Here is a 26,445-nt window from a genome sequence, read left to right as displayed (position 1 = left end):
TACAGTCCAGCCCAAATATGGCTAATATAAGATATTACCGCTGCACCAATCTGGATCGGATCCAGATTGTTGTGATGAAGATGAAGCTGAGCCTGAAGGCAAGCTCTCAATCTTTCTTCATTGTGACCCAGTTGAGGTGGTTCAGGCATCTGATTAATACGCCTCCTCCTGGGCGACTTCCATTGGAGGTCTTCCAGGCACGTCCAACTGGTCAGTGGGGTATCCCCCCCCCCCCCCCCCAAAAAAAAAAACTCGCTGGAGAGATTTTATATCTCATCTGACCTGGGAACGCCCCGGGATCCTCCAGGAAGAGGGAAAACATTGCTGGGGAAAGGGACGTGTGGACCGGCTGGATGGATGGACAACATTATTAATACGTAATAATAATAAGAAAAATATCACACATGGCAGGAAATTTAGCAATATTTGATATTATGGAATATGAGCCCAAGCTGAGTTTTTACTGAGTTTAGTATGAGCTCATTTATAAATGATGAAGTGGCAGTAATCTCATTGTGATTCATTCACAGTCTCTTCTACCGTCTCTTTCCCACTCGGTCTCCAGAGGCAGAAAGGATAGAGGGTGAGAGAGGGCACCGGACATTTACAGTTACATAAGAGTGCTTTCAGCATCTCGCAGCATCACTGTGCATCCTATTTTTATACCATGCTGTACACACACACACGTACACACACACACACACACACACGCACACACACACACACACACCACCCTGTCCTCTGCTCTTCATTTTAATCACATATTGATTTTGTAACTACACATCACCATGATCATTCGGTCTGTCGTGATGTCTTTCATTATTTAGAATTTATAGAAAGAAAAAATGTGTAAAAATAAAATTAAGCATAAAGTAGAATAGAAAGTTTTGAAGATGTAAATGTGACGATGACAAGAAAATAAATGAAAATCAAAAAGACGGGTCAGGTCAGGTATGGAGCTCTCTTTTTTGTCTCTTCTCTGATTGGCTGATGAGATTCAGGGCAGTAACTCATTGGCTTGACCCCCAGGACACTGAGTCATTGTGTGTGTGTGTGTGTGTGTGTGTGTGTGTGTGTGTGTGTGTGTGTGTGTCACTGAATGGAAAACCATCAGACTGCATCTCATTCCTCTTTAATGCCTCTCCTGTTGTTTTCACTTCAAGCTCACCTCAATTAACTTTATTTGTACGTTTTTGACAAAAATGACAAAGTGCAAGATAAAATGTAAATAACTGAAGTATCGTGGTAAATGTAACGTTAAATAGGAAAATGTCAGTATTTTACAGTTATACAAATCATAGAGAGACAGATTGAGTTTCTTTAAAACAGACTTTGATGTGTGTATAAAATTATGATTATTTTTAGATGTGTCAACTTAATTAGTTATTCAGAGGATCATGTTTTTTTTTAAAGCTGTCTCATTTGTCACATTCATGTCATGTTGTTGAAACTGTAATTACGAGCAGCCGAGTGAGAGAAACGGCTGTGGCTTGTAATTCAGAGTCTGAGATAATCTCCCACTCGGTGAAAAGAACCACAGACGTGTCAACAAACTGTTTGTTAACACTGGTACAATCCATCCAGCTCTTTTTAAAGGGACTGCACAGTTTGTATCTGCTGCACATTCATGGCAACAGAAGAAGCTCATTCAGGCTGTTGATCTGCAGTGAAGGTTTGCACTAAGGCGAGTAATGCAGGAACAGAATAATGGCTGTTGTTGTTTTTCACTTTGGTTGCTGCTGATCAATGTTCAGGAGACACTGAGGGTCAGTGCTGAGAGTCCACTGTAATTTCTGAGTAAGTGATGGATAAACTCAGTGGTAGTGGTTGAACGTGAAGTGGTTAGGTGTCGTGTTGTTAGTGGTTAGTACCATTTCAGGGCTTTGTTGTTAGACACAGGAAACCTGCAGTTACTTCTGCTGTGTTTTGTTTTTATTGGCTCAAATAAAACATGATCCCATCTTTTCCAACATGAAAAACTTTCAGAAGATGTGAAACACTTCTGTGGACCAGTCCAGTTGGAAAAGTTCAATGGGACAGATGTAGGTATGTTTTTAAATGCAGCTAATTCTTCCCTCTGGTCATCAATGCCATCTGGATTCATTTTTACCATTAAAGCTCCATGTTTCTTCTTCTGTGTTTTATTTGAAGTGTTGATCCATCAGAAGATGTAAAAACCATCTCAGTGTAGTTTTACATCTCCTCTCTCAGGCTTCTCTCTGGAGCTCTAGTAACAACAGGTCGGTGAGCCAATCAGAAGAGAGGAGGCTCTGAGCCTCTCTTCTGATTGGCTAACGGTTTTCTGAGTGATCCAATAAAAGTAAAGCAGATTTCGGGTAAAACACCCAAAAACACCAAATCCTGCAAGGTTTGAATAGTGGAAAACAGACATCTACCTTTATACTAAAGGGTTAGGGTTAGCTAATGTGGACTAACTAAACATTAAGAAGGCAGACTGAAAGATGCACTGTAAACAGACTTGAAAGAATTCAACAGCCTTGCAAAATTAAGGACATAAAACAACCCATTATGCAACACTCTCTTATTGTAATGTAACCCACGGACCAGTACAATTTAAATAGTATCAAGGCAAAAGTACTGTCTTATAATGGCCGATAAGTTAGCTGACATGCAGAAGGTACAGAAATCACTAAATGTTCAAAGTAGAGCTGCTGATTGGTTGATTAATTGATTAGTCGATTCAGAGAAAATAAATCAGCAGCCATGTTGATAATTGTAATATTTGCAGTTTCTACCTTTTGTGATGTGAGGATCTGATGCTTTCTCCTAAACTCAGTATCTTTCGATTTTGGACTGTTGGTCTGAAACCTGCTCTGACCCCGGTTTTTAAACCACAAACTTTATACCTGTCTCTTTGAATGCACAAGACAAACTAAGTTCCTCTAACTCTTAAATAATTAATCTACAGTCTCTCTCCCTCTCTCTCTCTCTCTCTCTCTGCAGTGGAGGGCAGACAGGCGGCATGACAGAGGAGAAATGTCCCCAGCTGGTGGACTACTTTGTAGTGGCAGGTCTCGACCCTGCAGGGCCCTGGAGGCCCTTGGATGAGGATGGCAAGACCTCCTACTCCTCCTCCTCCTCCTCCTCGACGTCCTCCTTGTCTTCGTCGGGCCGGGCAGTGGAGCCGGTGACGGACCTGGCGGTGATCGCCAAGGGCCTCGGGGAGGAGGTGCCAGAGGGCTTCACCTGCATCGAGAAGACACTGGGTGGACACTCGGCTGAGCTGAGCGCCGGCCTCATCAACAACCCGCACTTGTACCTGTGCTACCGCAGAGGACGGGACAAACCACCCATTCTGGATCTGGGGTGAGAAACGTTGAATGCATTGTGATGAAATGAGATTCAGACTTTCATGGAATTAAATCTGACTTTTAACGTTCTGCAGCGATGAGTTAAAACGTCCACTCGTCTAATGTCGTGTTCAGACACATAACAGCTCCTGATTCAGTTCAATGAGGCAGCCTCTTTAACACAGTGTCGCATGACGCATTGTCCTATGATTTATTTTGCAACATGAACATTTATATTATATAATATTTCTACCTCACTGCTCATTTACCTCGACTGCAGATTATTTTTTTGGGGGGGGGGGCATTTTATGCAGTGGAGACAGACAGGAAACTGGGGGAGTAGTGGTCTGGCCGGCCGGGAGTCGAGCCTGGCATTCAGGGCATATGAGCCCATGTGGTACGCACTCTAACCGTTCGGCCATCAGGTCACTTTTTAGCTGATAAACCTTCGAATTCATGGATCTGTTAGTAAAACCGGACTTTCTGGATCAGGTCTAGTCGACTCAGCAGGACCTGAGACAAACCCGCATCAGCTTCTGTTGCTGCTGTTTGATTGAGCACCCAGTAACACAGGAGCAGGGTATCATCAGGATTTTCAACACTGCTACATTTATCAATACTCCCTATCAGTCAGATACTCAATCCATACTGTTTTTGGTTCTGTTTAATGACTATGCAAGTAAAATAATATGTTGAAAGAAGAGTCGTGGCAGGAAACGCCGCCTGCGTCATGTGAACAGGAAAGAGCAGCGTCACAGCCGCAGCTCCGCCTTGGGGTGGGTTAGGGTCTCGGTTCGCAGCACAAATCCACATGGAAAAAATCTGTTGATATTCATATTGACATTGTACCAGCAACATGAAACTGACACCTTTAACTATCGTTTCAATGTCTAGACTGAATCTGAACACGACACAGACATGACAACAATATAAATATAAAGATTTTCCCTCTCTCTCTCTGTGTTTGTGTGCGTCTTGCTCTGAATGAGGGAGGTTAGAATAGACTTATATTTACTGTATAATAAATAGGGCGGGTGACTCATTAGTGTAAACAGTTGGAGTAGAAACAGTCAGCTATAGTGTGAGGTGTCCCTAGTCCTGGGACAGTCAGCAGGTTGTGTCAGATAAACTTTCATGTTAAAATGTTTTGGGCTTTTTTAACAAGGTGGTTACCTTCACTTGTTTTCCCTCCCTGCCAGGCTGCAGGGAGTCAGTGTGTTGATGTCCTTTTCCTACAGTTATGGAAGTTAACAGACACTGCAGAGCTGAATCTAAGGACATCAGAGCTCCACTGTCTGACAGTAACTGACTGTAGCTTTGGCTCGACTTTACTCTGATGATGCGATGCTCCCAGAATAACCTGCCCCTCGCTCCCTGGCTGCACAGTCACTGTCGGCTGCAGATCTCACCGCTCTGTCCTCAGTCACATGAAAAAAGGTTGATGATGAAACGTTAGTGATGAACAGTGGAGCTCTTCGTCTTTACTTGTTTTCCCTCCAGTGCCTCGTCTGTTCCTGAGTGTAGGTTGCACTGAATCATTATACAGTTGTTAGAATTAGTACTAAACACATGGACTGTATGTTGTGCTGTAAATTATTCTGTTTTAATTTGAACTGACTAGAAATCAGGGCCAGTGTTTTCAGCTCATGTGATGCATGTTAAAGCTTAAGCTTATATAAGAGGTGGATTATGTAAGGCAGTGGTGGGCAGACGTCGTGTCATATCCTGGACTCTCAACAGCTTCACACGGACTCCTCTCTATTGTTCATGTTGAATTATTTAATTACTCTGGATTACACTCGTGTTAGGAGATAACAAAGTAAATCCTCTTAGTTTAGTCATCAGATTACATCTTTTTTTCTTTGGTTTTATGGGCTGTAGCTGAGAGACAGTGGGCAGGTAGGGAACAAATGGACCAATGCTTAAATCTCATCCTGATAAATGGAGCTTTCCGGATGAAGTCAGATGAAGAGGCAGATTTTATGAGGCTAATCTTTGAGTTCACTCCACAGGGACAGGTTTGAATGGGACACTGGGAGTGTCAGGTTTCAGTAGATCAGAGGTTTTTGGACTGTGGACCACTGAGGAAGCAGCAGTGTCTCTGACTCACGGCTTCTTTGAAACCCTTAAATTTCCTCAATTCTTGTCAGAGATCACACTTCTTCTCTGAGTCCTTACTCAGTCAAATCTGAACACACAGGCATTACGCAGATATTTTTAGACCCAGTGTGACTTACACTTCTCCATTGTATTATTATCTCAGATGTCCATTACAAATAAAAATCAATATAACTACATAGAAATCATAGAAGAAAAAACATTCCTAAGAATCATCAGGTGTTTTAGTTTTCTACAGTATCAAAGAATCCAGTGATGGTTGAACTTTTACAGTCGTCTCCATTTTGTCTGAAACTTACACAGAAATTGTCTCCTCCTCTAAATGATGTGAAAACACGAAAATCAGCAACAGCGCTGACTTTAAACATCACTAGATTTGTTTCCAGTAACCTGCTTAGTGCTCAGAATCAGTGTTCAGCAGATGATCAAAGCGTCTGGAGCGCTGTTGACCTGTGAACATGAAACACCTCGACTATAACTGACCAGAAAGATCCAGAGCATCAAACTGTAGAGAAATCATTACTAACAAAGCAATAAGAAAGGAGGTGGAAGAGCACAGCTGTGGAAAGTAGGGAGATCCAACTATAGACGGTCAGACAAACCATAAACTGTCTGCCGGTCAAATCTGTTATTTAAAACCACTTCCTCATTGTTAAGGGAGTCCAGTGGGTTCTCCCACTCCTCTTGGATGTGTTCAGTCCCTTGACTTATCACCATGCACTTGTTCATATTGCTTGTTGTTGTTGAGATAGAGTCAGACGTACCATTCGTTTTTTCCTTACCTTGGTTGTGCAATGGTTTAACTGAGATTAAATGATTCCATAAGTATAAGAGTAAGATAAGGAGAAAACCTTAAATACTTAAGTGAACATTTAAAGGAAACATTAAGGAGAAGACTTAAGGTAGTTTTGTGTAAGTGTTCTTATTTTAAGGAAAATCTTAACTCCTGGTGTTTGGCACAACTGGCCCCAGGTGTTCTGTGAAACCGGAGTCGACTGTAATCAGATTCACCCCACCCCCATCTCTGGCATCTTCTGATCTTGTTTGCTTGGAGATCTTCAGTTCACCACGTGAAACAGAGAAAAGCAGCAGATCTTCACATCAGAGGAGGATTTGATGAGGAACGTTGGAACCACAACAACAGAATTCCAGACCTTTCTAGACATTTTCTCAGGTTTTCATCACGTCATCAGTGAATGAATCAACATGTCAACACAGTAATATTCATTCAAATGATTCAAGCTCTCTTTGCTTGATGGCAGCCACAGAAACACTTTGTCCATGTTTTCCAGGCCTTGGTCGGTGAATCAGTAATGAGGTGTTTCCCATCTGACCGCCTCCATCCAAACAAGACAAACTGGAAACTTCATTTGCACCAATCACTCTCTGGTTTTTCTGAGGTGATGTTGTGTCCCTGCAGGGTTCTGTATGAGGGGAAGGAGCAGCTGAAGCACGGCTGGTACGTCATCGACACGACGCCCTACAGCCGCTCAGCAAACCTGAGCTCCGGTGGCGCCCCGACGGCTCACCGGGTGTTCCTGATGTACCGGCGGGCTCTAGACTCACAGGGCCTCCACACGCTGGGCGTCACCGACATTGCCCTGCTGCTGCCCAGCAAGGGCGAGGTCGCCCCGCACACTTTCTGTCGCGTCGACAAGAACCTCAACACCGGCATGGTGAGTCCTGCGAGTCCTAGTTCCTCCACGTTAATGACTAACATGTTAAAGTATCATAATGATGTTACCAGATGTTCTGTAATTACTAATCAACTCATTCAAGCCACTGTAAATGAAACCAAACACTTCCTGCAGATGTTTCACAATAAAAGCTTTTCAGGCAAGAGCTGAGCTTGTGAGTCTGAAATGTTAGAAGAAAACAGCAACAACAGAAAATTAAACTAAAAAAAGAAAACTGAAAAACCAGGGTATAATTTCCCACAGCCGAGAGTGATGGACTCAGACATCCAGTTTATTCTGAGCAACAGTATAAAACACAAGGATGTTCAGTTTACTGTTATGAATGACAAAGAAAAGCATCAAATCCTCAGATCAGAGAATCTGGAAAAAACAAATATTTGACCCTATTGCTCAGAAAATGATTCAAACGATGAATCACTCATCAAAATAATGATTCATTTCCTGTCCGCCGATTTTTAATTGTCGCAGCTTTAATGTTGGCTAATTAATGTTGGATTGGTCTCTCCTCAAACTGCTTTAGCTTGGATTGAAACTCATTTCTACATCTGGGAAATGACTAAATGTAAATGTTAGGTGTGTTGTCCTGTCCTCTTATTGTTGGGATAAATATTTGAGAATTCCTTAATTAGACTTCATTAGAAACAGTGTAAATGGTGGACTGCGACACTTGAGTTTGTTACAGCTGTTGTGTGTCTGTTTTTGTCTCAGTGGGGTCCAGCCCTGTACGTGTGCTACAAGAGAGCTGTGGCTAAAGCCAACGCCTTGGTCTACGAAGCCAGTGAGTATCTGTCGCTCTGCAGAGTCATCATAGCTCCTGCAGCCTGGGTCAGTCTCATCGCTATGGTCAAGTCTCTACCACAGAGATGATGAGTGCAATCTTAGCTGCAGCTTCTTTACGTACAACCATAAAAATCTTCAGGAGGTAAACAAACTTTCAGGAATAATCATCAAGCCCATTATCCCTGATATTAAATTGATTTTATCTGGATGATACCGACATGGTCCACACTCGCTCCAGCATGGTCCCAGTTATTCAGAATCTCTGCTCAGGGGTTATGAAGACGGACGGTCATGTGACAGAGCTACAGTCAGGTAGCTCAAGAGGAAGAGTTTCCAAGGCTGAAAGAAGCAAGTTAGGTGATTCACACGACCTGTGACACCTGACTCGTGTGAAATGTTTGGAGAAAGGTTTGATTTGAATCAATCATAACAGAGACGAGTGAGCTTCATAGTAAGAGCCTTGTGTCCCGTAGAAAGGATCTTATCCCTGCACAGACTGAGGGGATTAAACAAAGTACTAATACACAGACTGATTTAGGGCTCGATTATGGCAAAAATCATAATCATGATTATTCTGTTAAATATTGAGATCACGATTATTTAACACGATTTCTCATAGACTTTCGAAAACAAGAAGCCTATATACACAATATAAGTTAAAGATATCTGAACCCCCTGCCCCAGATGATGCTCTGTCCATTTCAAATTGAACTCAAGAACACATCCAGAACAATCAGCTGGATAATGGTCAGTTTTTCATATAATGTAGTTATCTCTGTGTGTGGTTCTCCAGGCTGCAGCAGACAAAACACCTAAAGCAACGACGGATGAGCTACGAGCTTGTTGGTAGAAAACTGTTCATTTCTCCGTCTTTATGTGACGGACCTTAACCGGATGTGTCCAGAGGTCACTTGTGATCACTTTCTGTCCTTACATGAAAAAGACCGAAGCACTCTTCAAAACGATCAGTTGTCTCCACAGACAATAAGATGTTTTTTGTAGCAGTGATGAAATTTGTTGTGAAACAATGATGGTGTTTTCTCGATTATCTTGTTTTTATAATCGTTGTAAAGTAAAGTTCGATGAATTGCCCAGCCCCTAGACTGATTGCTTTGTGCTTCAGGTCTGATCAGCCGGTACCCCGAGGACGACTTGGAGGCATTTCCTCTGCCGGAGTCGGTGCCGGTCTTCTGTCTGCCGATGGGCGTCACCGTGGAGAGCTGGCCTCTGAACACAAAGTATCAGCTGCCCGTCTTCTCCACCTTCGTCCTCACCTCCGCCTGCGGGGACAAGGTGGGCGGAGCAACAAAAACACACGCACTCACTTATTCATTCATGGGCGTTTTGTTCACACAGTCACCTGAATCACCTTCAGCTCTAGGAAAATATACATTTTATAAACCAAACGATTCATTGATTGAATTGAGAAAATAACCACAAGATTAATAAAGAGATAATATGTTTGCAGCTGCACTAAATAAGTTCATTATTCCTTTAATCTAATACAAAATGTTCACAAGAACAGAGAAGTTTGGTTTTGTATTTTCCATCCGTGTTGATGAGAGGTCTTTAAATTACTCAAAAAAAATGGAAATTTAAACATCTGTATTTTCTTCAACAGCTGCAGCTGTTGTTTGAGTGTAGTCTGTAAAATATTAGGAATAGTGAAAGATGATTCTTCAAAGCAACTGTCCAAACCCCAGAGACAAACGTTTTGCTTGTGACATAAATCCTCACATTTGAGAATTTGTAAAATCATGTTTGACATTTTTTTGCTAAATAAATAAAGATGTTTCCACCACAGCTCATTGATAAATGCTCTGCTCTTCCTGCAGGTGTACGGAGCAGCCATCCAGTTCTACGAGTCCTTCCCCAGGGAGCTGCTGTCGGAGCGGCAGTGCGTGAGGCTCGGCCTGCTCAGCGTGGTCGACCGGCGGCCGATCACCAACCGTAGCCTTCAGGTGAAGAAGAGCATCTGCGTCCTCTCCCACTGGCCCTTCTTCACCGTCTTTCAGAAGTTTCTCACATTTGTCTACAGATACTCCATCTCCGGGCCTCATGTCCTGCCACTCGAAAAGTCAGTGCACCATTCAGTTCCATTGTTTTTTGTTTTAACACTAAATTATATATATTCATGACGTATTTATCGGCCTTAAATTGAACTCTTTCTAATGAGACATTTGGACTGAATTCTTTGCATAAACGTTTTAATTGTTAGTAATAGCAGAATCTTTGTTTCAATGGAGATTTTTTTCATTTTTAAAGATCTTGAGGTAGAATAGATGTTTAAACATTAATCACCTTCCTTTGTTATTTTCCAAGATTATAACAGTTTTGGATTGTGGTCAGATACTTGGTTTAATTGATACTAATTGATGTCTCTTCATGTTTCCTGTCCTCCTACAGACACATCTCCAGCTTCATGCACAACGTCCCGTTTCCTTCCCCCCAGCGGCCTCGCATCCTGGTTCAGGTACAGACCAGGACTCAGACCTGCAGTATGTGACGTCTGGTCCTCCTCAGGTTATTTAGAAATAATATCTGAACCATTCAGACAGCAGAGGTGGTTTCTTTTATATTGTAGCATTAAGACCATGTCTTAAAGGATAGGCTGGTGTTGCTTCTTGTCAGTAAATCCAATGTGCAGAGCCGAGCAATAAATCAGATATAAATCTTTAAAAGCAAATCTTTAGTTTCATTAAAAGAACAGACTCTATAAAAGCCCGTCACTGTAGTTTCTTCACAGACATTATTGGTTCAAGTAAGAGTCTGATTTTGTGAAACTGTTTAGAAATCTTTTGAAAGCTTGTGATGGCAAGCAGGAGAAATTCAACTTGGTGAAACAGAAAATTAGTTTTCTATAGTTTATACAGTAAGACAACAAATCTTCTGTTCACATTCACAAACTCCATATTTTTCATGAGTTTTCTTCCATGTTTACAAACGGATCTTTTCCAACAGAGGAAATGTTAGATATAGCTCAGAAAAGAAGAAAATAAATGTCACAGGATTAATTCTTTTATTTTGACTTCAACCTTTCACATCCTCCTTCAACAGGATGTAGGTGGGGATCTGGTTGCAGACTGAATTGGGTAACAACGCCCAATCAGAATCAGTCCATTTATTGATCCAATCAGAGGACAAATAATAATTTGAATAATTGGAGAGATGTTATACAAGATTTCACTGTACCTGAGTAAAATTACATTAAAGTTAATTGATGATGATCCATCAGGGGCTCAGGTGTGATGGTGGATAATCTTTCTAAAATATGGGGAACAATGAGTTGGTCATTTGGTGTTTGTGTTAATATTCCCTGTGAATGATTTTTTCTTGTTTGTGCAAAAAATCCCTGGAATTTTAAAGAGAGATTTTGACCATCATTCAGGTCAGTTATAACACTTGTTATAACACTTGTTATAACACTTCACTCACTGTATACTCAGCTGTATGACTGAGAACCATCACATTATAAACAAGTCTGCAGCTTCACTCAGGTTTCAATCCACTGGTGTGACAGTGGAAACAGACGTGGACACATGCAGCTAAACTTCAACATGAAACCTCTCTAACCCTCATTTCATTTCACTTTCTCTTTTACTTTTGAAACCAGTGTGATGACTGGTGGTTCTTTCCCCGTGTCACACTTCTTTATTTTGGGTTTTTTTGTTCCATGTTCTTTGTTTACCTAAAAACTTTTTCAAATACACAGAAGAAAAATTGTAACAGAATACTTAAACCGTCATACACTAGCTCGATTAGCACAATAAACACAGTTAGCATGGTCAAAGACTAGCTCAAGCAACTCGTTACACATTTGAACCAATCAGAAGTCAGAGCTGACTGCCCTCATTACCCGTTCAATCTAAATTCACCATCCATGATTAAAGTTTTAAATTTAGTGAGTAAAATTTTGTCATAACTGAAGAAAAGAAGTCAGAGGTTATAAATTTAAAAAGATTGTTGTTTATTTTTTGTTTGTCTGTGTTGTAAAATATCCTGTCCGTGCGTGTCTTCCAGCTCTCTCCATATGACAACCTGCTGCTCTGCCAGCCGGTCTCCTCCCCCCTCCCACTCAGGTCAGTTTACTACTGCAGCATCATGTATGTTATGAAGTATGTTACATTCAAAATACTGTCAGACTCCACAGGAACAAGAGCTGAAGGTCATCACTCCTAGACAAACAACCAAGACTGTTTCAGGTTTTAATCTACAGTTACATCCTGATGCGACATATACAGGCAGTAAAACTGGATGTTCAGCTCTCAGACTCATCTCAGCTTTGTTTATCTGTATATCTGTGGTTTTTGTGCAGATGATGCAGAATAACTGTTCATGGTGCAGATTTGCCAAAATGTGAAGAAGTATAGGTTAAAATAAACTGTAGTTGTAGGTACAAGTTCAAAGTTCAGACATTCAGAGAGGTTCATTTTTACCTCAAGATCTCAGACTGAAGCCTGAGACTTGACAGTAAAATTAAAACATGAGTGCATGTAACATGTCCTAGCAAGCTTTTCAAAATAAAGTTGAAAATAAAGCTTTTTCAGGTTTCAGTTACACAACTTTTATTTAGACTCGCTTTATTTACTTTGACTATTACTTTAATACTTTTACAGAGTAAACAGAACATTCAAACAGTCATTAAGACCCCCCCCTCCCTCCCTCCCACCCTAAACAACACAACAGTCTTGTGAATCTCGGCACTCAAATTGCCAACAGTGGTGCGACTACCTGGCAGGATCACATGTGTTACAACCTTTTTCAGACGCGGCACCGTAGCTTGCCACCAGCTAAAGCACAAAAAAGTTTCCAACTGTTCTGAGTCTGAATGCATAAAAATAAATTGTATTTGTTTACACATATAACATTGTGTGTTCTTTATACTATGAGAGTTTTTCTAAAAAGAGACTATTTTGGAGAAAAAAATCGCAATATATCACCTTGCTTATCGTATCCCAATATATCGCAATATATCGTACTGTCACCCCCCTTCGGGATTTGTATTGTATCGCCAGATTCTTCTCAATACACAGCCATACTACTTACATGTGTGTATTTAATAATAACCCCCGTGTGTGTGTGTGTGTGTGTGTGTGTGTGTGTGTGTGTGTGTGTGTGTGACAGTGGTGCAAGCTACCTGAAGCTGCTGCAGAACCTCGGCCCAGAGAATGCGTGCACGCTGCTGCTCGCCGTCCTCACCGAACACAAGCTGCTGCTGCACTCGCTGCGGCCCGACGTCCTCACCTCCGTCAGCGAGGCCCTCGTCTCGGTGAGACCTAACACACACACTCACACACACTACTGGAGGGGCTTATAGGTGTTAAGTAGGTAGCTACAACTGTATCAGCTCATGATGACTGTCAGATGTTGACACATGTGGGTTTAGACGGGGCGACCTGACCGAGCAGTGAGGACGGATCTGTTTAATAATCTCCCTCTCGTGTCTCCAGATGAGCTTCCCCCTGCGCTGGCTCTGTCCCTACATCCCTCTGTGTCCGCTGCAGATGGCTGATGTGCTGCTGGCGCCGATGCCCTTCATCGTGGGTGTCCACTCCAGCTACTTCGACCTGTATGACCCCCCCACAGACGTGGTGTGTGTCGACCTGGACACCAACACCATCTTTCAGTGAGTCCATCATTACACCAGACTCTCTGCTCCGTAGTTAAGGGTAGGGTTAACCCTGTCATTTTAACCGACCCATGATGGAGTCTGCCACCAGAGTAATTATGTGCTTCAGCTGAGGTTTAATTAGAATTACTTAATGAAAAAGTGAATTGACAAACGCAATTATTGATTGACTATCTGATTAGGTTTTCTCTTATCAGCACACAGGCTTCATGTCATTTCAAAGAAAGAACACAAATTGAATTCATGTTTTAAAGAAAGAAAAATGTTTGCAAGCTGAATCCAGATACAGGGACGCAACAACCATTAATAATCTGTTGATGAGTTTCTCCATTCATTGACGGGTGTTTAAAATGTGAGAAAATGGCTAAAAATAACACATTTTCCTGGTGAAGTTGTCTTTTTTAGTTCGATCAGTCGTTTACAATTATACAAAATAAAGAAAAACAGTAAATGCTTAGTGGGGAGCGGGAACAACGACGTTTTGACAATTGAACTTCAGAAATGACTCCAACAATTAATCGACTAATCATTAAAGCTCTACAGTGACATTATTCATCATGTCAGATGAAAGCAGTTTATACACACAGGGAAATACATGTAAAATTACCCTTGAATTATTTTTGTGAAGAGATGGCTGTTTACTGTAATAAGACTGAAGGCTATTGAACCATAATGATTTCTCTCTCACGTCTCAGGTCAGAGGATAAGAAGCCGTTGTCATGGCGATCGTTACCCAGGAAGCACGGCAAGATTCTGTTCAACACCCTCACCAACCTCCACAAGACCCTGGAGAAGAGTGAGTGACGCCTCCTATCCGTCAATCACATGACTTGATGGATGGTGGTTTTCAAAATAAAGTTACACAGAGGTTTCGGAGAGAGAAACAGTGACACTGTGCCACTGACATGTTTTCGATCCAGTATTGTGACAACAGGCTGTTCAATGTGTAACGTGCCTCAACAGCTTCTCTTTTTCTCTCTTATGTGCTGTGTTTTTGTTTTTGTTTTGCTCATTTGAAAACATTAAAAGAAACACGTTTCTTTAAGTTCCCGTATTTTACATTTATGAGCTGTATAAACATTTAATATAAATCACTGTTAATGTATCTGTACGTCCTCCTGTGGACACACATCAGTGGAGGCTGCTGAATAAACAGAAGGGAAGGGAAGAAGACGTGTTACCACATTAGATAAATCTCCTCTGGTTTTTGCAGTTTGCACGCCAGGCCAGGAGGAGGCGACGCTGGAGTTCCTGCTGACCGACTACGATCAGATCTACAGGCGTCAGAAGCAGCTGGAGCTGGAGATCCAGGAAGTGTTTCTACGCTTCATGAGCTGCCTGCTGCGAGGATACCGCACCTTCCTGCTGCCCATCACACAGGCTCCATCAGACACCACCACCGACTGCAGCTCCCTGTTCAACCTGCAGGGTGAGTGTGTGTGTGTGTGTGTGTGTGTGTGTGTGTGTGTGTGTGTGTGTGTGTGTGTGTGTGTGTGACAGATGAAATTAAAAAACAAATAAATTGGTTTGTTTAGAGCTGAAAACACTGAGTAGTGAGTAAAAAGTGTGTGTAGCACAAAATACTAAACTCTGAAAACCTGATCAGGTTCTCTTTAACTTTTTCTTCTTATTCTTGAATCATAATTTTTTAAGTTTTCGATTCTTGCTTGTGCTTGTGTTTAGACAACAGTTTATATTTGAGAAGTTTGGCTTCTTTCGTTTAAATACTTTTTTATATTTTTCTGAAAGCTCAGATATTTAAAAAAGTAATTTTTTTGTATATTTACCAAAAGTTGGATGTTACTATAGTCTGTAAATATTTCAAATTACCCAGAGTTATTAACCATAGAGAGACTGAAGAAATGCTTTTAACATTTGAAGCGTCACTAGCGTCCTGCAGAACCCACAGAACTGAAGTGTTCGACAGAACAAAACCATAGTTCTGTTTTATCTGTTCTTACAGCCTTGTTCCTAATGGAGCTTGAAAAGGATTTTCAGAAAGGGTTCTGCCTCTGGGAAACATGAATTCCATCAGTAAATATCTCTCTGTTTGGATATTTCTTGTGTACAAATGAAAATTGTGACCTGATGGTGGTACAGCCTTCGGGGACCATGAGTATCCTCAGATGTCATGATCAGGACCAAGACATCCGGAACTAACCAGCATTGACTCACATGGGAAAACCTTTGATAGCATGTGGGAACATCAGCAGATGTCTTTCTTATTACATTCCTGTCATCACTGAGTCTACTGCCTCAGTCTTTACAGTTTCTTTACAGTAGGTAGAACAGCCACGGTCAATATTTACTCTCTCAACCTGAATCAAACCTCGCAGGTTATGAATGATACGGTTCAGACTCTGTGTGAATGAATGAATCCACTCCCTCTTCCTCCTCCTCCTCCTGCAGGTTTCCTGAAGTCTCGGGACCGGACGCAGCAGAAATTTTATGGCCAGCTGACGAGGACTCAGATGTTCACACAGTTTATCGAGGAGTGTTCCTTCGTCAGCGACCGCCACGCCTGCCTCGAGTTCTTCGACGAGTGCGTCCAGAAGGTCAGAACCGACCTACTGCTTCTACTGCAGTGTCTTCACAATCTGTTAAACTGTGAAGCAAAAAAAAAATAAAACTCATTTTCACATTTGTAGATTATCAAAATTATAGCAGCTCTGTTTAAGTTACATGATGCCAAATGGATGTTTCCTGTAGAAATTAACCACATTTTGAACTTGTATTTAGTGAAACAATGGAACAGAAAATTAAATTTTAACAAAAACGGCAAGAAAAGTCCAAGAAAAGAGACTGTCATTATGGATTGACAATAATCAAAGTCTAAAAAAATCCATTGTATCAGTGCTGATACTGACCTTAGTGAGAGGATCGGGTATTAGCCTGATCCATGCTATAATAACGTCTGTTACCAGGTTGATGTGGAGAAGCCGGAGGAGGTGAGGCTTATTGATCTGGATGAAACTCACAGTGGCGAACACACAGTCTTCATCATGCCTCCTGAGGAACCACAGGAACCTGATGGGTCAGAGTGTCCCGCCCTCTACAGGTACAGCTTCCCTCTGCCCGACTCCGCCCCTCTCTCATGTTAGTATGACAGGCCAACAGGATATTGTTTTTCCTCTCAGTTACGAGACCTTCCCCACCCTAAAGCCAGACCTCTTCGACCAGCCACAGGACCAGCTCCGTGTCCCAGCTAAAGGCAGCGCCCCCAGCAGCCCCGCCCCCCGACGCACAAAACAGGTATAACAACACACAACATTTAAAAACAAGCACACTTTAAGCTCAGCACGTCCCAGCCCTGCTAGAGACTGTGTGGGACATTAAAGCTAATCAGACACTCATCAAGCACTGGGATCAGGATTGAGTCCAGAAAAAGTGTTCAGGACCTCTACAGTAGAAGTTTAGCGTATATGTGCTGATGCTTGTGGTGATGCATGTGTCTGTCTACAGACCTCAGGATCAAAGTCTAAGAAAACCCACCGTACTAGTGCTGATACTGACTTTAGTGGATCGGTTGTGATCCTGATCCACTCAGAGTTTGACCTGTCAGTTACATTCATTGAGTCATGGTGGTCAGTCAAGTCTTTTAGCTTTTAGCTTTTAGCTTTTAGAATTTAGCGCCATACAGAGGAATCATCCTAATGCTCCATGCAGTGTCGTATACGGACTCTAGATGCAAGAAAAACGAGACCTGGTACCAGGAGAGAAAAGTCTGACCCAGTTTTCCCTGAATGAAGAAAAAGAGGAGGAACCTCATTGAACCTCACTGTATCATTTCTTTTTAATGAGTCATTATCAATATTTCACTGATCATCCAATATTTAAAAGCCACAGACTGTGTTATATTTTCAGATCCCTGGAACAGAAGATGAAAAAAAAGTTTGTCTATTGCAAGAAAAAGTTAAATATGGCTCCGATACAACCAAGAACTGACTGTGTCTCTGTTACTGTGGTCTTTTTAAACAAGTGCTTTTTTTCTCTGCACTTTACTTTACTTATCAACCACCATGTCCTAGTGTGATTTTGCTAAATGTTTGTCCATTGTGGCTCTTCAATCCACAAAGTACCGTCTTTGTTGTCATATCCCTCTTTCCGAAATGGCTGCAAACTCACTCGGTTTCGTTCATAGTCCATACATAAAGTGCGCCCACCTGTAGTGTATCAAACAGTCGAGTATTCAGCCAGCCTGTGCCATGGGCTGTAGCATTAGCATGTAGTATCAACAGTACCTGTTATTACCCCTATTGTTGACTTTCACTCTCCCTCCATCCACCGCGGTTGCAGATTGACCTCAGTATAATGCTTTGCATTGGTTGGGTCTTCAAAAGATGTTTGCTCACCAGCTGAGGTGGTGATCTTAAGTGTAGCTGGATATAAGAGACCACATTTCACAGCTGGACATTGGCGAAGTAATCCCCAGACTTCGGTGAAGGCTGCTCTCCTTTCTCCTGACCGAGGCCAAGTACTCTGGGTAGATGTGAAAACGCTTGCCATTGTGGAAGATGGTCCCATGGCCTTTTGGAGAACGTCCACTTTCTCCTGAAAGTAATAGAATTGAATGATTGTTGGCCTCGGGGTCTCCCCATCTTTAGGTCTCGGCCGTAGGCTCCTATGTGCCCGGTCAAGCATCAGGGTGTAGTCTAGACCCTGTGTCTCCTGCACCAGTTGGGCTATGGCTTTCTCCGGTCGTATGTTTCCATATCCTTCCTCCACGCCGATTAGCCTGCAGTTATTTCTCTGTTGTCAGAACTCCAAATCTTCGGTCTTATCCATCAGCCGGGTTACTTACGAGGACAGAGTAGCAACTTTAGCTTCAAGTCCCACGACCTGGTTAGCTTAACAATTAGCTCCCTCGTCAAGATCTTCAATGCGTGTTGCAAATGTTGCGCTGCAGCTGCCATCACAGATGAATCAATCTAGGTTAGCACACACTGATCAGTCCGCTTTAAGGCGGCCGTGATTGCGTCGGCATCCGATATTGCCTCTGTTCTTCCAGGCGGGTCTGCGTCGGGCTTCTGATACTTTGGCATGTTTGGGCAACTTTATGTCTCACTCAGAACACAACACTATTATTTTTAGGGACTTTGGCACTGACACACGCTTACACCAGGGAAGCCAGAAAGGAGAGCAAAAGTATTTTATAAATGTTCTTTCCAAGCCTAGCCCAAATGTCGCTGCCAGCTGGCATCCCCTGTGATCAATTTTTGTGATGTATTTACATAAAACAGTGACTCCTCCTCCCATCTGCATTTTTTCGCAACATTATATCTGATAAAACCAGTACATTTTGACTTTGTATGATAAAGCGTTTATAGTGTCTAATCTAACAATTTTCCGCAGAGGATTAATAAAGTATTTCTGAATCTGATAATCTGATGTCTTAAATTTCTCCCCACCAGGAGATCAAGTTGGCCCAGAAGCGAGCTCAGAAATACTCTGCAGTCCCAGACATGTGGTCTAAGTGCCTGCTGGGTCACTGTTACGGCCTCTGGTTCATCTACCTGCCCACCTTCGTTCGGGCAGAGAGTGCCAAGGTCCGCGCCCTGCACACGGCATACGACGTCCTCAAACACATGGAGAACCGCAAGGTGGTGCTGCCGGACGAGGTGAGACTGACAGGGTTGGAGATCACTGCTATGGTGATCTTGATTGTATTTTAGGACTGTATGTAAATTTGCTGTGACGCCCTTTACCTTTAAAAAAGCACCAGCTCTCCTCAGTACACCTGCACATGGTTCTTCAGGTTCTTGTCAGGTGGGTTGTTCCAGCATCTTGGTGAACCTGCCTCGGTTCTTCTGTCTCTTCATGTGATCCAGACTGACTCCAGGTTGCTGGGATCAGATCTTTGTAGGGGCCAGACCATCTGCTGCAGGACTCCTGGTTGTTCTTGTCTCTTCAGTTCTCTATGACTGTGTGTGTTTGGACTGGTTGTCCTGCTGCAGGATGAATCTGGACCAATCAGATGCCTCCTGATTAAACATTTGTACAGTTCTGTGTATAATGACCAAACACAGAAAATTATGGTAAAACAAAAAGCAGAAAAGATTCAATTTAAATAAAATACAAAAATTACTTGCTGTCTCTTGTGCCTGGATCACCGACATCGACAACAACCAACAAACTCTAAGAGTTCCTGAGCAGTCAGAGGAAAAGTAGATCCTGTGACACTGGATACACGTTACTTGAGAGCCACAGTCAAGTGTAACAGTGTGTGTGTGTGTGTGTGTGTATGTGTGTGTGTTTCAGGTGTGTTACCGGATCCTGATGCAGTTGTGCGGTCTGTACGGTCAGCCAGTCCTCGCTGTTCGAGTCCTGCTGGAGATGAAAAAGGCGGGAATCACACCAAACACCATCACCTATGGCTACTACAACAAGGTCTCACACACACACACACACACACGCACACATGCAGATATTCAGTTTACATGATATAAAACAGAGAGAGTTAAATCTGTGGTCATAGTAGCTGCTGATTAATTTTCTGTCAACAAATCAAACCTCTGATGTTCTGAAAGTCGGTCGTTTGGAGACTCGATAGCACTGATGTGAGTCTGTGAGTTCGTTTTAACTCTGACAGTTGACCCCATCACTTCACCAACATGGAGCAGGTCCCAGTTCACGCACCTCTCTATGAACCATTCAGGGCATTTCGACCCAAAATAAATTAGTTCCCATTTTCTAGGAAGTGTGAACAGGTCACTCCCTCTTCTCTGGAGTCATTCACCCTCTCAGATGATTGTGAATCGTAGAACTTGGCTGAGTCAAGAATGTTCAATGATACATGTTCACAGTGATAAAGAGAGAAAAATGTGATTTGATCAGATGTCCTCTGTCCTCAGGCAGTGCTGGAGAGCAAGTGGCCGTCCACCAATCAGGGTGGGCGTCTCCGCTGGGCCAAGCTGAGGAACGTCCTGTTGGCCGTGGCCCAGTTCAGACAGCCAGTCAAAAGGCGTCAGAAGAGCGGCTCTGTGGGGTCACAGGGAGGTCAGAAAAATTTTAATAAATAATTTTTTGCAAAATTTAGCGTCAGTGACATCTGTCCAGGAATTTTTTACAAATTCTGAAGCTAAGATGGCAACAGTGAGTTTATAATGGAGTTCAGCAGGAGTGACTTTTTCATGGTACATGGCATTAATGATTTTTTGTTAAACAAATAAATCCAGAAGTGTTTAAAAAGGATGACATTATAATTCTGATTATTGTTTTTCATATTTATAAGAAGCAATGGTGGACCCTGATCAGAGGCTCCGCCCCCAGTCCACTCTGATTCGTCAGTCCAGTTGGAGCGGTCTGTCTGAAAGCTCCAGTCATGAGTCGCTGACCGGCCCCCTGTTGAAGAGCAACAGTCTAAACAGCATGAAAACAACTGACAGTAAGAAATAAACCTTTTCTCTTTTTTTTTCGACATTATCTTTATTGATAACTGATCAGTATTTATCGATATTTTTATGTGTGATGGCTGTTGCTTGGAGCCATGAGTTTTTTCATCCTGAGCTGTTAATGTGTAATCTTTGACCTGGAAACAAATGAAGGAGTCTGTCATACTATTATTTGTATTTGCAAGGTGTTTAAAAGATTCAAGTTAAAGTGCAGTAAGTTATTTTTATTAACCCCAATACCCGAACGACACAGCAAACTTTTCCAAGTCTCAAACCCCAGGTGCAACATTCATTATAACCTTAAACATCTCATGCCCTCATATCAAAACATCAGCTGCAGATAAAAATGTCTCCTTTCTGTCCCTCAGAGGTCAAACTCTGTAAGAAGACCGTGCTGCACACTACTGGGACCAACGGCTGCGGTGACGCCATCTCCCATAAACCTCCCCTGGGACTAAGAGACACCTCCACCCCTCCTCCGGCGCCCCCCGGTGCTGTTCTGGTTCGGCGGAGTCAAGTCTGCCTCTCCAACTTCTACAAAGAGTGTGCCGAGTCGGCCGACTCTGAGCCGGACTGCAGCTGTCAGCCTGCGGAGAGAAATGGCAGGTCGGTTAGGACGGAGAGTCGCATCAGTACCGGATTCACCCGATTCAATTATTCCTTTAAATTAACTTCTGTTTCCTTACCTGACCTCCAGACCTGCGGCAGCACGTGACTCAGCAGGCAGGAACAAGGCTGTAGATGAGAACTACAACCATGTATCTTCCCCGAGCCGAGGAGGTCTGGCAGGGAAACTCCAGCAGCTCCTCACCCCAACCAGACACCGAGTGTCGGTGCGACGAGCCGCCAGCGTGGACGACCGACGGCCGGGTGGAGGAGGGGGAGGAGGGATTGGACGAAGAGTGTCTGAGCAGAGACAGTCCAGGAAAGCTCAGGTGGCAGAGACACTGCTGAAAGCCAAGGACAGGCTGGTCAGCGCTACCTCAGAGGTATGTACCCGGATCAGCTTCACTCTGAAGTTTGGTTCTCTCATTTACCATCAACTCAACTCTGAGAAGATAATAATCATGATTCTTATGTTCAACAGATCATTTTTGTCCTGTACTTTTCTTCTATGGTGACGCTCAGTTATTTGTTGAATGATCAGGCTCCGTGTTTTCTCTTCTCAGAGTTCGTTGTCTGTAGGAAGTGACCTGGACTTGACAGACACGCCCAGTCCAGCGTATCCTCTGCGCAGGTCCTGGGACGCCAATCAGGAGGGGGCCGGGCTGGAGGTAAATGTTATTATCCGTGTCCAGGTGTCGATGTCCAGCTGTGTTCACTCTGACCCCTCCCTCCCCTCTCTGTGTGTCCAGGTGTCGATGTCCAGCTGCTCTCTGTGTCGCAGCTGTAACTCTCTGGTTTATGATGAGGAGATCATGGCCGGTTGGACGTCAGACGACTCCAACCTGAACTCGTCCTGTCCGTTCTGTTGCGCCTCTTTTGTCCCCTTCCTCAACGCTGAGATCTGTGACCTCGGACCTGTCAGCAGGTACAGAACCTTTCTCTGTCAGTGGTTCAGGTTTTACGTTTGGAAAGTTCACTCTGTTGGACTCTCAGTCCTTCTGGCTGAAAGTCGTACAGACCAAGCCCCAGAACCAGTACCAGACTGTGAGGTGATTTTGGTCTTATGGTCGCTCTCAGTATTGCAGGGTTGTGTGATGCAGCTTGACCCAGAAAGGCTCCAATCATCACAGAAGGAGCAGCTATAAAACAAAACACAAATTTATTATTTTAACTTTCAAGCGAAATAAATGGCTAGCTGGTAAAATTAGGAAAGTCGAGATCCAAATCCACAAAACAAGGTCTGTCTGCAAGTCTGAGTCCATAAGAGGGTTCAGTGGGCGGACACCTGGTCTTGTGCTTCTCTTTGGCGTGATGAAAATCTAGTCTAATAATAACACTCATTCATCCATGGACAAGATGTTAACTCTTCCTCTCTGGCCCCAGTGCGGAGCGCAGCAACTGGAACGCAGAGGATGAAGTGGAGAGTGCGGTGAGGCCCCCCAGTGGTCAGGAGGCCTCCCTGCGACACCAGTGTAACGGTCTGAGCGAGGACTCCAGCTCTGAAACCAGCAGCTACTCAGAGAACAGCAGAACCACCACGGTAACATTTGTTGTCTTGTTTGCATTTTCTTCTCTTCTTCCCCTCCCTCCATCCAGCCTCACTCGACAGTCTCTCTCTCTCTCTCTCTCCCCCCTCAGGGTTCGTCAGTGGGTGGGGCTCCTCAGGTGACGGTGGCTTACCTTAGTCCTCTGGTTCTGAGGAAGGAGCTGGAGAGTCTGCTGGAGAACGAGGGCGAGGCAGTCCTGGCTCAGCCTCAGTTCCTGGACAGCCACTCCATCATCTTCTGGAATCTGGTCTGGTACTTCCAGCGTCTCGGTCTGCCCAGTAACCTGCTCCAGCTGGTCAGAGCCTCATCACTGGTCAGCCAGTTCACACAGGTAACAAGCAGTCCGACGCTACAGTCATTATGTGTCTTTAGTTGTATAAAGTAGAAATCATCATAGTACACAGTGTCACAAGATGAAGGGTGAAAACTTTATTTTGAGTTTGATCACAGACCTTAAATATTTATCCAGATTTCTGGACAGTTTGTGTTGTTTATTGTTCTGAGAGGTCGGACTGGTTATCGTCCCATTACCTGACTCCCAGTCCAAGTCCGTGTCACCAAAGAAGAGTCAGAGTTAAGTCCCCATTATCTGAACCCTAGTCCAAGTCATCAGTGCTCAAGTCCAAGCCGAGTCACGAGTCCTGGACTCTCTACAATACTGGCTACAACTAGGTTATCAACACTCCTTATTGATTTCTTTTGACGACTGTGTGGTTCAGCTTCTGCAAAAATCTGTCACATTTTAAGATCAGTGGCTGATCAGGTTGAACAGCAGTTTAAAAGGATCTCAGTAATGTCTGTGTAAACCAGTGAGGTGGCTGCTGTACAGAAACACATCATTATATAACACGAAGATCCAGAATCTGGAGACGGAGCTTTACTGAAAAGTGGAGATCATTTCACTGAACATTTGCAATAAATATAAAAAGCTGAATATCCACATTAATTAAATGTCCGTTTGATAATTTAGTAGAATAACATCCAGATATGACAACTCTTTAAAGTTAAGGCAGAGTGAAACGAAAGACAACCGACGCACTGATCCTATGACTTCTCTTTCTCTAATCATATGTGTTGTGTTTCCCAGTCGGAGAGCTCAGCAGTGAGGGTGAGGCTCCTCTGGGACACCCTGACTCCCGACACAGACCAGTGGCCCCCCCTCTACATCCTCTGGAGGATCCACAGTAAGAGAAAGACGCAGCTTACACGCACTGACACAGAGACTTTACTGTAACTGATGAACTGAAACTGATTCTGATGCGTCTGATTTGCTTTTTTTAATTTGTTCAAATTCAGGTGCTGCCAGGATCAGCAGCGCTAACACGCTGAATGTCTATTATATCAGTCTGATTACTGTCCTCTGTTGCTGCTCCGTCCTCCAGGTGGCATCCCGATGAGAGGCTACAGCTGGAGGAGACACAACCACCCATTCACCCTGTCCTTCCTGGAGGAGGTGCTGCGCTGGGTCGGCATGAATGAGGTGCACAAAGCCGTCACGCTCTTCTTGGATACGCTGGCCAAACAGCCAGGGTCGCCCAGAATACAGAGGTGAGCTCACAGATGTTGACGCTGCAGAGAGGATTCTTAGTGTCATCACTATTGTGAATGTAGAATTTAAAGACAGTATTACAAACTGTAAGCGACTGTAGCTGTGTGTGGCTTGTCTGTGAATCAGAGTGAACTTTGTGTTTGTTTTCTGTCCGACAGGAGTTTGTACAGAGAGTTCCTCTTCCTCACTCTGGCAGCTATGGGCAAAGACCACGTTGGTAAGACTGACTACAACAGATCTATGTGGTGAAATGTGATGAGGTAGAAACGGACTGAAGGTTTCTGGGTAGTTTAAGGGTAATGACGCCACAGTGATCACAGCAGACAGGTTTAAACCACACCTGCTCAGGTAATACGGATCATACCACAGAACAGAATCAGTTTCTGTCTAAACAGATAAACAGATAAATCACATGACTGTTTATAATGGAGACTGGGTTCATCTCTCACCATCATCTTCATCAGTTACTGGGCACACATTTCAAAACATATTATCCTATTCTGCCAAACTGAACAAAGTTTTCCACTTTAATTATTAATTCATTATCATATTCATTCATTTTTCCTCCCAGCCAAAGTGGAAGCTGCAGCTGAACAGTTAATCCAGTTATAATAGCATTAGTCAATATTGGCATTTCTGTTAGTGGTGGTGTTAACAAGGTTTAATGACAGGCCTTTGTTCCAGTAGCAATGTGATAATTAGTCTTCACAAATCATCATGTTCATGTTTTTTATACTTGGTTTCATGATGTGTGTAGTTAATTAACCGATTAGTCAATTAACAGAAAATGAATTGGCAACTATTTTGATAATAATCATCATAGTTATTTTGTTTTATTTGATGTTAAAGCTCCATGTTTCTTCTTCTGTGTTGTATTTGAAGTGTTGATCCATCAGAAGATATAAAAACCATCTCAGTGTAGTTTTACATCTCCTCTCTCAGGCTTCTCTCTGGAGCTCTAGTAACAACAGGTCGGTGAGCCAATCAGAAGAGAGGAGGCTCTGAGCCTCTGTTCTGATTGGCTGGCTGTTTTCTGAGTGATCCAATAGAAATATAGCAGATTTCAGGTAAAAACAGTCAGAGAAACCAAATCCTGCAACGTTTGGATGGTGGGTCCAGGTGGGCGGGGCTTGGTGACTGCTTTGTTGTGACATCACAAAGTTCCAGAAGTTCTGACGGCTGGTTTTAAGGCTCAGTTTCTGAATACAGGCTGTGTGCATTTCTCTGTGGACTGAGGCTTTGATACCTTCACAGTATTAATATGGAACCTAGACCTGATCTATAATCACACTACACATGGACAGAGACCTTTACACTGGAGGAGCTTTAACATTTTCTGGTTCCAGCTTCTTAAATGTGAAGATGTGATTCCGTTCTTTGTCATACATGATCATAAACTTTACGTCTCTAGGTTCAGACTGTTGGTTGAACAAAGCAAGACTTTTTACGTTGTCACCTTAAGATGTGGGAAATAATAATTTTTCACTATATTTTAACAGTTTATATACAAAACAACAAATCATGTAATTGAGAAAATTATCTGCAGATTAAAGCAATGAAAATAATCTTTAGTTGCAGCCCTATATATGTTCTTATTCCCTGTGTTGTTACTCTCTGCTGTTCATTTTTTTTAAAATCTCAGGTAGCAGATTTTGTTGAATAAATACCAGAATCTCCGTTCACAGTCTGTGTCACCACAAGGTGCAGTTTTTCTCCAGAAGTTCAAGTGCTCATTTATAGGGAGCATTGACTGAAACACTGGGCTGTGGTGTTTGCTGTGTGATTGACACAACTGATACCACAACAGCAGAAACATG

General features: G+C 43.0%; 1 protein-coding gene across 3 annotated transcripts in view; it reads left to right on the top strand.

The window, feature by feature from the left end:
- The window catches only part of dennd4b (DENN/MADD domain containing 4B), a 45,563-nt gene that overhangs the window by 17,873 nt on the left and 1,245 nt on the right, over positions 1-26,445 (top strand). For 2 of the 3 annotated variants that reach the window (XM_023409621.2, XM_087174948.1), the window contains exons 2-28: positions 2,965-3,327; positions 6,850-7,105; positions 7,835-7,904; positions 9,030-9,199; positions 9,742-9,983; positions 10,313-10,379; positions 11,927-11,985; positions 13,031-13,175; positions 13,357-13,532; positions 14,231-14,331; positions 14,749-14,964; positions 15,945-16,090; positions 16,460-16,593; positions 16,673-16,787; positions 18,947-19,153; positions 19,794-19,922; positions 20,387-20,531; positions 20,767-20,919; positions 21,295-21,532; positions 21,624-21,915; positions 22,096-22,200; positions 22,282-22,457; positions 22,916-23,072; positions 23,171-23,410; positions 24,167-24,263; positions 24,462-24,627; positions 24,787-24,845. In XM_023409621.2, the coding sequence (XP_023265389.1) occupies positions 2,984-3,327; positions 6,850-7,105; positions 7,835-7,904; positions 9,030-9,199; positions 9,742-9,983; positions 10,313-10,379; positions 11,927-11,985; positions 13,031-13,175; positions 13,357-13,532; positions 14,231-14,331; positions 14,749-14,964; positions 15,945-16,090; positions 16,460-16,593; positions 16,673-16,787; positions 18,947-19,153; positions 19,794-19,922; positions 20,387-20,531; positions 20,767-20,919; positions 21,295-21,532; positions 21,624-21,915; positions 22,096-22,200; positions 22,282-22,457; positions 22,916-23,072; positions 23,171-23,410; positions 24,167-24,263; positions 24,462-24,627; positions 24,787-24,845 (4,405 nt within the window). In that variant the 5' untranslated portion in view covers positions 2,965-2,983. The remainder of the gene's footprint in view (positions 1-2,964; positions 3,328-6,849; positions 7,106-7,834; positions 7,905-9,029; positions 9,200-9,741; positions 9,984-10,312; positions 10,380-11,926; positions 11,986-13,030; positions 13,176-13,356; positions 13,533-14,230; positions 14,332-14,748; positions 14,965-15,944; positions 16,091-16,459; positions 16,594-16,672; positions 16,788-18,946; positions 19,154-19,793; positions 19,923-20,386; positions 20,532-20,766; positions 20,920-21,294; positions 21,533-21,623; positions 21,916-22,095; positions 22,201-22,281; positions 22,458-22,915; positions 23,073-23,170; positions 23,411-24,166; positions 24,264-24,461; positions 24,628-24,786; positions 24,846-26,445) is intronic. The other variant, XM_087174949.1, reaches the window with a different exon arrangement.

Source organism: Seriola lalandi, unplaced genomic scaffold (assembly GCF_002814215.2).
Source record: "Seriola lalandi dorsalis isolate HSWRI2012SDOR001 ecotype SW California unplaced genomic scaffold, Sedor1 jcf7180002054400, whole genome shotgun sequence".
Lineage (NCBI taxonomy): Eukaryota > Metazoa > Chordata > Actinopteri > Carangiformes > Carangidae > Seriola > Seriola lalandi.
This window is presented reverse-complemented; position numbering and strand designations above follow the sequence as displayed.